Raw genomic sequence first — 12,167 nt, forward strand, 5'->3', positions numbered from 1 at the left:
TAATGAAATAATTATGACAATTATTTTGTTAACCAAAATTGGAGTCTATAGCCAAAATAATGTTAACACTTTTTAATAGTAAAATTGTTATTTTCCCATTTAGGATTCCATCAAACCCCCAAAACAAGTTTGAAAACTACTTATCAAAATCAGTGGGGTTGGGCAGGTGCAGTGGGGTTGGGCAGGCACAGTGGGGTTGGGCAGGTGCAGTGCAGTTGGACAGCTGCAGTGCCGTTGAGCAGGTGCAGTGCAGTTGGGCATGTGCAGTGGGGTTAGATTAGGCAGTTTTCAATTTACTATTCAATTGGGTATTTCTTGCTCTCATTTTAATCATCAATCAAAATTTAAATATTAAATAATAATATTAAGTAATAAAAGGATCAAATAAAAATGTTAAACAATCAGGGGGAGGGGGGAGGGATAGCATTAGGAGATATACCTAATGCTAAATGATGAGTTAATGCTTCTGAGCTAAATGGGGCCTGAGGTCTCTGAAACCCACAGGTTCCTACCCAGGGATGTGGTGCTCCCTTGGGGAGGTGGACCTGCTTCCTGGGGCACTCTGTGAGGGTCTCCTCCTCTCACTTCTAGCGGGCCCAGGGGATTCCACACTTTTTCTTCCATGCTGTGTTTTAGATGCTTCTCCCCGCCAAGAGCCTGGCCCCCTCTCCTCCCTAAGCTTTGACTTGTGAATCAAAAGGTCAGGGGTAGAAGGTTCTGGAAGGCTGCCTCTGCTCCATCATCAAATCTCCCCTGAAACTCGGAAGCAAGGGGCTGGCTGGGGTTTGCAGGAGGGAAGTGGAATGCCCATGAGGGAGGAAAGAGCTGCCATCTCATCATCAGATCCATCCCAAGCTCAGCTCTCTCTCGGCTCCAAGCCCTGAAGTCCCCTATAGGCTCTAGACCACCTGTCAGCCACCATCTCACATCTGTGGCAAGTGAATCAATCACTGATAGTGGGAGGCAAAATAATGTCCCGTAAATATGGCCATGTCCTAATCCCATGTGGCAGACAGAATAATGGCCCCAAAGATGTCCACATCCTAATCCTCATGTGGGAGACAGAATGATGGCCCCAAAGATGGCCACGTCCTAATTCCATGTGGGAGACAGAATATTGTCCCCAAATATGGCCACATCTTAATCCCATGTGGTAGACAGAATAATGGTCCCAAAGGTGTCCACGTCCTAATTCCCATGTGTTACACAGAATAACAGCCCCCAGCATGTTCTTACCTGGATAAGCATCCTGTCGACATGTTACAGAATGCTCTCTATGGAAGGAGGACTTTTATCCCAGGGATATTGCCATGGAGAGATGATTCTGGACTGTCCACGTGGGCCTGACATGTAATTATAATTGTCCTTATAAGGGCCAGGTGCGGTGGTTCATGCCTGTAATCCCAGAACTTTGAGAGGTTGAGGCAGGTGGATCACGTGCGGTCAGGTCAACATCGTGAAACCACATCTCTACTAAAAATACAAAAATTAGCCAGGTATGGTGGCAGGTGCTTGTCATCCCAGCTACTGAAGAGGCTGAGGCATGAGAATTGCCTGAACCTGGGAGGCAGAGGTTGTAGTGAGCTGAGATCATGCCACTGCACTCCAGCCTGAGTGACAGAGTGAGACTCCATCTCAAATAATAATAATAATTAATAATAATAATAATAATAATTGTCCTTATAAGAGGGAGGCAGGAGAGTCACAGTCTAGTGAGATATGAGGAGGCAAGAGCAGGCCTGAGTGACAGCAACCACCAATGAAGAAAGTCAACCTTTTCTAGATGTGGGAAATGGAGGGAAATGAGTTTCCATCTTGTCTTAGTCAGTTTTGTGTTGCTACAAAGGAATTCCCCAGGCTGGATAATGTATTTTAAAAAGAGGTTTATTTTGTCAGAGGTGGTGGCTCACGCCTGTCATCCCAGCACTTTGAGAGGCCGAGGGGGTCACATCACAAGGTCAGGAGTTCGAGACCAGCCTGACCAACATAGTGAAACACTATCTCTACTAAAAATACAAAATAAAACACAAAATTAGCTGGGTGTGGTGGCTGGCGCCTGTATTCCCAGCCACTTGGGAGGCTGAGGCAGGGGAACTGCTTGAACCGGGGAGGTGGAGGTTGCAGTGAGCCGAGATTGTGCCACTGCACTCCAGCCTGGTGACAAAGCAAGACTCCATCTCAAAAAAAAAAAAAAAAAGGTTTATTTGGCTCATGATTCTGCAGACTGTACAAGAATCATGCCTTCAGCATCTGCTGCAGGTGAGAACCTCAGCAACTTCCACTCCTGGTGGGAGAGGAAGGGGAGCTGGTGTTACATGGTGGGAGAGGTGGCAAGAGGCAGGGAAGGAGGTACCAGCCTCTTTTTGCTTTTACTTTTTTTTTTTTTTGGAGACAGAGTCTCACTCTGTTGCCCAGGCTGGAGTGCAATGGCATGATCTTGGCTCACTGCAACCTCCACCTCCCAGGTTCAAGCGATTCTGCTGCCTCAGCCTTCTGAGTACCTGGGACTACAAGTGCACGCCGCCACGCTCGGCTAATTTTTTGTATTTTAGTACAGATGGGTTTCACCATGTTGCCCAGGCTGGTCTCGAACTCCCGAGCTCAGGCAATCCACCCATCTCAGCCTGCCAAAGTGCTTGGATTACAGGTGTGAGCCACTGTGCCCGGCCACCAGCCTCTTTCTCATAACCAGCTCTTTCAGGAACAAAGAGAGAAATAACTCACTCATTGCTACAAGAAAGGCACCAAGCCATTTATAAGGAGTCTGCCCCCCTTGATTCAAACACCTCCTGCCAGATCCCACCTCCAACCCAGAGAACCAAATTTCAAAGCGAGATTTGCAAGGGACAAACAACCAAACTGTATCATCACTTTGTCCTCCAGAAGGAACCAGACCTACTAAAAACTGGATTTTTAACCCAGGGAGGCCTGGCACTGTACAATAATAAATTAATTTTTTTTTTTTTTTTTGAGATGGAGTCTCGCTATGTCTCCCAGGCTGGAGTGCGGTGGTGTGATCTAGGCTCACTGCAACCTCCGTCTCCTGGGTTCATGCCATTCTCCTGCCTCAGCCTCCCGAGTAGCTGGGACTACAGGCGCCCGCTACCACACTCGGCTAATTTTTTGTATTTTTAGTAGAGACGGGGTTTCACCATGTTAGTCAGGATGCTCTCAATCTCCTGACCTCGTGATCCACCTGCCTCGGCCTCCCAAAGTGCTGGGATTACAGGTGTGAGCCACCACACCTGGCTATGAATTTTTTTTTTTTTAATGAGATGGAGTTTCACTCTTGTGGCCCAGGCTGGATTGCAATTGTGCAATCTCAGCTCACCAGGTCAGTTATTTAAGGAGGAGGCTAGACAGTGCCTCAGTGGTTGGGTTGGAAGAAGATGCAAAAGTTTCTTGGAGTCTAAGCATCTTTGTGAAATATCACTTTTTTTGAGACAGAGAGATGGGGTCTTAGTTTGTTACCCAGGCTGGAGTGCAGGGGTGCAATCATAGCTTACTGTCAGCTTGAACTCAAGTGATCTCCCACCCCAGCCTCCCAGATACCTGGGACTACAGGCACAAGCCACCACGCGCAGCTAATTTTTGCATTTTTTTGTAGAGAAAGGGTCTTGCTATGTTGCTCAGACTGGTCTTAAACTCCTGTCTCAAGCAATACTCCAAAGTGTTAGGATTACAGGAATGAGCTACGGCGCCTAGCCAAATATCAGGTTTTTATTATTTATTATTTATTATTATTATTTGCTTTGAGATGCAATCTTGCTCTGTTGCCCAGGTTGGCGTGCAATGGCATGATCTCGGCTCACTGCAATCTCTGCCTCCCGGGTTCAAGCGATTCTCCTTCCTCAGCCTCCCGAGCAGCTGGGATGATGGGCGTCTGCCTGGGTAAGTTCCTGCATTTTTAGTCCAGATGGGGTTTTACCATGTTGGGCAGGCTGGTCTTGAATTTTTGACCTCAGGCGATCTGCCCGCCTTGGCCTCCCAAAGTGCTGGGATTACAGGCGTGTGCCACCACGCCTGGCCCCAAATATCATGTTTTTAAATAAAAACATGGAAAATTATATAAAGGCTCACAGCATCATCAACAAGAAAATAGTTCCCCAATGTCGCAGAGGCGGAGATGTCCACGCCATTCCTACACCCTCTGGGTCTCAGGTAATTTCCTTCACAGTCAAGACCTCTTCGCAGTAGTCTTTCCCTTCCTCTGGGGTGAATTCCTCCCAGATGATCTGAGAAAAAGGAGGATTCAGGCTGTCAGATCTTCACGAGCTCAGCCTGGGACTTAGTGGGCTGTGTTTATTTTCTTTTCCTCCCTCGAGACAGAGTCTCACCCTGTTGCCCAGGCTGGAGTGCAGTGGTGTGATCTCAGCTCACTGCAACCTCGGCCTCCTGGGTTGAAGCGATTCTCCTGCCTCAGCCTCCCGAGTAGCTGGGATTACAGGTGCCCACCACCACAAATTTGACTGATTAGATGAGGCCCACCCTTCTCCTTTAGACCTCCAGCTGATTAGAGGAGACCCACTCTTCCCCCTTTAGACCTTCGACTGATTAGATGAGGCCCACCCTTCCCCCTGTTTACCTTCGACTGATTAGATGAGGCCCACCCTTCCCCCTTTAGACTTTTGACTGATTAGATGAGGCCCACCCTTCCCCCTATATACCTTCAACTGATTAGATGAGGCCCACCCTTCCCCTATATACCTTCAACTGATTAGATGAGGCCCACCCTTCCCCCTTTAGCTGCCACTGGCTAAATTTTGTATTTTCAGTAGAGATGGGGTTTCACCATGTTGGCCAGGCTCGTCTCGAACTCCTGACCTCGAGGTGATCCACTCTCCTCGGCTTCCAAAGTGCTGGGATGACAGGCATGAGCCACTGCACCTGGCCAGGGGTTTTTCCTGGGGTAAAGATCTGAGACAGATCCACCCATGCGGCCTCATAGTTGACGATGAACAGGGTGGCCTTTGGAAGAGCTTGTGAGTGTGAAACCTGGGCAGGGTACAGCAGACGCTAAGCCCCTGGGGCCGACGGAGCTCAGAGAAGGGAAGGTTGAAGCCTGAAGCCATCATCCTAGCACTTCGATGTGGGGGACCCTGGGGGTCAGTGGAAAGCAGGGGCCAAGGAGGAGGCTGGCGTGGGGGTGGAAGGTAACAGAATGACAGATGGCCAGGTCTAGGATGGGGGTGTGCAAGTGGCAGCCAGGAGGATGCGGATCACACAGATCCCTCACCCTTAGTCACCCTCTCTGGGGTCTTGCTGTTGAGCCTCTCTCTCAGTCTCTCTGCCTCTTTTCTCTGTCTCTCTTTCCTCCCCCTCTCACTGTCTTCCAGCCCCATCTCTAGGTCTCTCTCTATCTCCGTCTTCCTGTGTGTCTACCTCTTTCGGGTTCAGTCTCTCTGTTTCTCTTTCATCTCTTGGTCTCTGTTTTGGATACCTGGCACCAATGATGCCTTGGATACCTGGCACCAATGATGTGTCCCTGTGACTAGGCTACAATCCCCAGTTATTGAATCAAGCCATGACTCAGGGGCTGCTATGAAGGTGCTTTGTAGATGTCAAGTTCACAATCAGATGATTTCCAGGAAAAGAGACTGGACTGGAGAATGTGGGTGGGCCTTATCTAATCAGTCAAAAGTCTAAAGGGGGTGGGCCTCATCTAATCAGTTGAAGGTCTAAAGAGGGGTGGGCCTCATCTAATCAGTCGAAGGTCTAAAGGGGTGGGCCTTGTCTAATTAATAAGCTGAAGGTCTAAAGGGGAAGGGGGGAAGGGTGGGCTTCATCTAATGAGTTGAAGGTCTAAATGAGAAGGGTGGGTCTCATCTAATCAGTCAAAGGTCTAAAAAGGGAAAGGTGGGCTTCATCTAATGAGTCAAAGGTATATAGGGGGAAAGGTGGGCCTCGTCTAATCAGTTGAAGATCTAAGGGGGAAGGATGGGCCTCATCCAATCAGTCGAGGGTATGAAGGGGAGGGTAGGCCTCATCTAATCAGTTGAAGGACTGAAGGGGAAGGGTGGGCCTCATCTAATCAGTTGAAGGTCCAAAGGACAAGCATGGGCCTCATCTAATCAGTCAAAGGTATAAGGAGAATGGTGGGCTTCATCTAATCAGTCAAAGGTCTAAACAAGGAGAGTGGGCCTCATTTAATCAGTTGAAAGTCTAAAGGGTAAGGGTGGGCCTTATCTAATTAATAAGCTGAAGGTCTAAAGGGGAAAGGATGGGCCTCATCTAATCAGTTGAAGGTATATAGGGTAAGGGTGGGCCTCATCTAATCAGTTGAAGGTCTAAAGGAGAAGGGTGGGCCTCATTTAATCAGTCGAAGGTCTAAAGGATAAAAGCTGAGGTTCCCCAGACAAGAGTTTTATTTCCTTTTTAAAAATTTCATCTCCTACTCTGAGAATGGTTCTGCCTCTGGGATGCAGCATCAGCCCTGACCTGACTTTCCAGCCTGCCAGCCTACTGCAACATAAGACGCAATCCCAGAGCCGGAGAGAGGTGGGTGGGAGATGAGCACCAATGGGGTCTCAGGGTGCAGATCACATGGTTCCTCGCCCTTGTTCACCTTCTCTGGGCTGTCGCTGACACTAAGTCTCACGCCTCTGTCTTCCCTGTCTCTCTCAGTGTCTCTGTGTCTCTTTTCTCTGCCTCCCTCTCTGTCTCTTTCCTCCTTCTGTCTCTCTCTTCCACGCCCATCCCTTGGTCTCTTTCTCTTTCTGTCTCTCTCTCTCTCCCCTCTCCGTGTCCACCTATGTTTCTCTGTTTCTCCCTCTATCTCTCTGTCTTTTTCTCTTTGTCCCTGTCTGTATTTCTCCTTCTCCATCTCTCTCTCTCTTTCTGTCCCTGTGTCTCTCTGTCTTTGCCTCTCTCACCTCTCTGTGCCTCTGTTCTTTGTCTCTCTCCTCTCCCTGCTGTGGTTGTTTTTTGTCTTGTTTTGTTTTGTTTTGTTTTTGATAGAGAGTTTTGCTCTTGTTGCCCAGGTTAGAGTGCAATGGCACTGTCTCGGCTCACTGCAACCTCTGCCTCCTGGGTTCTAGTGATTCTCCTGCCTCAGCCTCCAGAGTAGGTGGGATTACACATGTGCGCCACTACACCTGGCTAATTTTTGTAATTTTAGTAGAGACAAGGTTTCTCCATGTTGGTCAGGCTGGTCTCGAACTCCCAACCTCAAGTGATCCACCCGCCTCAGCCTCCCAAAGTGCTGGGATGACAGGTGTGAGCCACCGCGCCCAGCCTCCACCTGGGTCTTTATGTTTGTTGTTTGTCTGTCTCTGTTTCTCCATCTCTGTCTCTCTGTCTTTTTCTCTCCGTATGTATCTGTCTTCCTGTCTGTCTTTCTCTCTCTCTTTCCTTCTCCCTTTTCTCCCTCCCTTTCTCTGTTTCTTTCTGTCTGTGTGTCTGCCTTTGTTTCTGTCAGTCTGTCTGCCTGTTTCCCTCTCTCTTGTGTCTCCTTCTCATTATCTCCTATGTTCCTCGCTCTCTCCTCCATCTCTCTCCCTCCATCTTTCTCCGCCTCTGTCTCTTGTCTCTTTATTTCTGCCTCTCCTCTCTACCTTCATTTTTTTCTTTTGAGATGGAGTCTCACTCTGTCACCCAGGCTGGAGTGCAGTGGTGCGATCTCAGCTCACTGCAACCTCTGCCCCCTGGGTTCAAGCCATTCTCCCACCCCAGCCTCCCTAGTAACTGGGATTACAGGCGTACACCACCACACCCGGCTAATTTTTTGTATTTTTAGCAGAGATGGGGTTTCACCATGTTGGCCAGGCTGGTCTCGAACTTCTGACCTCACGTGATCCATCTGCCTCCACCTCCCAAAGTGCTGGGATGACAGGCGTGAGCCACCGTGCCTGGCCCTCTCTGCCATCTTCTCCTCCTTTTTTTGACCACTACCCTGCCTCAATTTCTCCTGATGGAGCTCACAGAGACAACCCTGACCCCAACCTGGGAGAAGACCCAGGAGAGGGATACAGATTCCAGCCACATCCATGGCGACACTGCGGTCGCAGCTGGTGGAGAAGCAAGACAGTCGACACTCAGAGGCCATGTCCCACGCTCCCCACTACCCGCTTTTCATCCCAGGTCACCGCTCCACCCATCCCTACTTACCTCGTCTTCCACCTCACGGTTATCATTCAGTTTGTCTTTGATCTGTGGAACTGGCGGCAACAGTCGCTGTATCCTAAGGAACCTGAGACACAGAGAAAAAGTGTGAAGAGAATGAACCGCAGGTCACCAGAGTTCCTTCCATCAACGCCCTGTGCCGGGGGATGCTGCGTGTGGGGTGTCTGCCCTCAACCACACAAAACAACTTCACTAAGAATCACCAAGTGATGAAAATCTTAAGGAACTAGGCCGGGCGCAGTGGCTCACGCCTGTAATCCCAGCACTTTGGGAGGCTGAGGCGGGTAGATCACTTGATGTCTGGAGTTCGAAAACAGCCTGGCCAACGTGGTGAAACCACGTCTCTACTAAAAATACAAAAATTAGCTGAGTATCGTGGTGCACACCTGTAATCCCAGCTACTCAGGAGGCTGAGGCAGGAGAATCGCTTGAACCCGGGGGGTGGAGGTTGCAGTGAGCCAAGATTGCACCACTGCACTCCAGCCTGGATGACAGAGCAAGACTCTATCTCAAAAAAAAACAAAAATCACCAAATGACGAAAATCTTAAGGAACTAGGCCAGTCGTGGTGGCTCATCCCTGTAATCCCAGCACTTTGGGAGGCCAAGGCGGGTGGATCACTTGAGGTCAAGAGTTCGAGACCAGACCGGGCATGGTGGCTCACGCCTGTAATCCCAACACTTTGGGAGGCCAAGGCGGGCGAATCATAAGGTCAGGAGTTCGAGACCAGCCTGGCCAACATGGTGAAACCCCATCTCTACTAAAAATACAAAAAATTAGCTGGGTGTGGTGGCGGATGCCTGTATTCCCAGCTACTAGGGAGGCTGAGGCAAGAGAATCATTTGAACATGGGAGGCAGAGGTTGCAATGAGCTGAGATTGTGCCACTGCACTCTAGCCCAGGCAACAGTACGAGACTCCGTCTCAAAAAAAGAGTTCGAGACCAGCCTGGCCAACATGGAGAAACCCCATCTCTACTAAAAATACAAAAATTAGCTGAGCATCATGGGGCATGCCTGTAATCCCAGCTACTCAGGAGGCTGAGGCAGGAGAATCGCTTGAACCTGGGAGGCGGAGGATGCAGTGAGCCAAGATTGCACCACTGCACTCCAGCCTGGGCAACAGAGTGAGACTCCATCTCAAAAAAATAAAATAAAAAAGAACACCTCCAACCCAGAAACCATGCTCTTCAAGGCTGCTGGGATCAAGCTCCCCTCTGGAGCTCAGCCCTTCAACACCAGTCACCTCAGACTCCCTGAAGCTTCCCACAGCTGACCACCTCTTCCATTCCCATCCCTGTGCCTGAGAGGCTGAGGGAAGATTCTAGAAAGATTCCCTGTGAGCATCACTGCATATTCCTGTAGGATCTCCTGTTTTTTCAGTTCTTTTTGTTTGTTTTGAGACGGAGTCTCACTCTGTCACCCAGGCTGGAGTGCAGTGGTGCAATCTCAGCTCACTGCAAGCTCTGCCTCCTGAGTTCAAGTGATTCTCCTACTTCAGCCTCATGAGTCGCTGGGACTACAGGAACGCACCACCACGCTCGGCTAATTTTGTAATTTTAGTAGAGACAGAGTTTTCCCATGTTAGTCAGGCTGGTCTCAAACTCTTGACCTCGGGTGATCCTCCCACCTCAGCCTCCCAAAGTTCTGGGATTACAGGCGTGGGCCACCACGCCTAGCCTAGTTCCTTAAGATTTTCATAATTTGGTTTGTTTTTTTTTTTTTTTTGAGACAGAGTCTCATTCTGTCACCCGGGCTGGAGTGCAGTGGCGCGATCTCCACTCACTGCAAGCTCTGCCGCCCGGGTTCATGCCATTCTCCTGCCTCAGCCTCACCGAGTAGCTGGGACTACAGGTGCCCTCCACCACGCCCGGCTATTTTTTTAGTAGAGACGGGGTTTCACTATGTTAGCCAGGATGGTCTCGATCTCCTGACCTCGTGATCCACGCGCCTCAACCTCCCAAAGTGCTGGGATTACAGGTGTGAGCCACCATGCCCGGCCCATTTGGTGATTCTTAGTGTGTATCTGTGTGCTCCCTGAATCCAATGACAGATGCCCTTCTAAGAGACAGAAGAGGAGACACAGACACAGAGGAAGAGGTCACGTGGAGACGGAGGCGGAGACGGAGGCAGAAACGGCAGTGATGCGGCCACAAGCCCAGGGACGCAGGGAGCCTCCAGGAGCTGGGAAAGGCAGAAACGATCTTCCCTTAGAGGCAAAGCCACAGGAGACAGGAAGATACCATAACCTTTGTGCCCTCAGCTGAGCTCTGCGGGTGTCTCATGTCTGGCAAAAAGGTGGGGTCCCAAGCAAGTTCTCCATATTACTGGATGGGTCATGGAACCACCAGGCAGCTTTGCAGGCTGTTTCTCTCTTTTTATTTATTATTATTATTATTTTTTTTTTGAGATGGAGTTTCGCTTTTGTTGCCCAGGCTGGAGTGCAATGGCATGATCTTGGCTCACTGCAACCTCCGCCTCCCTGGTTCCAGCGATTCTCCTGCCTCAGCCTCCCGAGTAGCTGGGATTACAGGCGCCCACCACCACACCTGGCTAATTTTGTATTTTTAATAGAGACGGGGTTTCTCCATGTTGGTCAGGCTGGTCTCGAACTCCCAACCTCAAGAGATCCTCCCGCCTCGGCCTCCCAAAGTGCTGGGATGACAGGCGTGAGCCACTGCAGCCAGCCAAGGCTGTGTTTCTCTTTCTCAGAGACAGAGACAGACAGAGACTTTGGAGAAAGCACTTTTTTTCCCCGGCCTGCCCTGTTTGCCTGGGGGGAGGCCCAGGTGTTTCACAGATTACCTTTTAAAGAGGAAGCTGAGGATGAGGCCACAGACAAGGGTTCCCACGATCAGGAGCACATAAATGTGCACAGAGCTGAGGTTTCTGCCGTCAGAGCCTAGAGAGACACACCGGTTTGCGTCTGCGGTGAATCGCTGATGAACGTGTGAAAGGAAATTAAAACTCTTTGAGTGTCCAAACGCATTTAGCCAAAGGGAACAGTCAAGCTGGGAACTGGGTCCAGCAAACCTGCCTCCCTCTTTTTGGTTCCTAAATAAGATGGCTCTGAGATGAAAGGCGACCTGCCTGCCCCATGTTTTGCCCACAAGGAAATTTGTGGTGAGCTGTTAAAACTTTGCCACCATGGGCTGGGCACGGTGGCTCACGCCTGTAATCCCAGCACTTTGAGAGGCTGAGGAAGACAGATCACTTGAGGTCAGGAGTTCGAGACCAGCCTAGGCAACATGGTGAAACCCCTGTCTCTACTAAAAACACAAAAATTGGGCCAGGCACGGTGGCTCATACCTGTCATCCCAGCACTTTGGGAGGCCGAGGCAGGTGCATCATCTGAGGTCAGGAGTTCGAGACAAGCCTCACTAACATGGTGAAACCCCGTCTCTACTAAAAAAAAATACAAAATTAGCCAGGCATAATGGTGTGCACCTGTAATCCTATCCACTTGGGAGTCTGAGGCAGGATAATCGCTTGAACCTGGGAGGCGGAGGTTGCAGTGAGCCGAGATCATGCCATTGCACTCCAGCCTGGGTGACAGAGTGAGACTTTCTCAAAAAACAAAAAATCAACAAACAAATAACATTTCTTACAGATGCAGTCACCCCGGCCCACCAGACACGAATGGATCCCTGATCATCTCTGTACCCCATTTTGTCTGTGTGATCTAGGAGGTGGAGGTGCACCACTGCACTCCAGCCCACATTTTTTCCTCCATCCCCTTTGTTTAGGTGAAAACCGTGTACTTCTCAATATCCTGCCCCTTCCACTTTTCAATTTGGAGCCCTCAAAATCATCTTCAGAGAAAAGCATAGACCTGTCTCCTGGGTGGCCCAGACCTGGCTTTGAAGAGACCTTCCCCGGCCGGGCACAGTGGCTCACGCCTGTCATCCCAGCACCTTGGGAGGGCAAGGCAGGCGGATCACCTGAGGTTGGGAGTTCGAGACCAGCCTGACCAACATGGAGAAACCCCGTCTCTACTAAAAATACAAAATTAGCCGGGTGTGGTGGTAGGTGCCTGTAATCCCAGCTAC

The 12,167-nt window shown here is 49.9% G+C and overlaps 1 protein-coding gene across 1 annotated transcript in view; it reads right to left on the reverse strand.

The window, feature by feature from the left end:
* Positions 1-4,135: 4,135 nt before the first annotated feature.
* Positions 4,136-12,167, reverse strand: part of LOC116464439 (granulocyte-macrophage colony-stimulating factor receptor subunit alpha-like) — a gene marked incomplete at its 5' end in the record, with an annotated part of 13,702 nt that continues 5,670 nt past the window's right edge. Inside the window, 3 exons of the mRNA XM_032147702.2 lie at positions 4,136-4,235; positions 8,107-8,188; positions 10,924-11,020. Coding sequence (XP_032003593.1) covers positions 4,158-4,235; positions 8,107-8,188; positions 10,924-11,020 — 257 coding nt within the window. The remainder of the gene's footprint in view (positions 4,236-8,106; positions 8,189-10,923; positions 11,021-12,167) is intronic.

The sequence above is a fragment of the Hylobates moloch genome, unplaced genomic scaffold, assembly GCF_009828535.3.
Source record: "Hylobates moloch isolate HMO894 unplaced genomic scaffold, HMol_V3 SCAFFOLD_665, whole genome shotgun sequence".
In the NCBI taxonomy this organism is placed as follows: Eukaryota; Metazoa; Chordata; class Mammalia; order Primates; family Hylobatidae; genus Hylobates; species Hylobates moloch.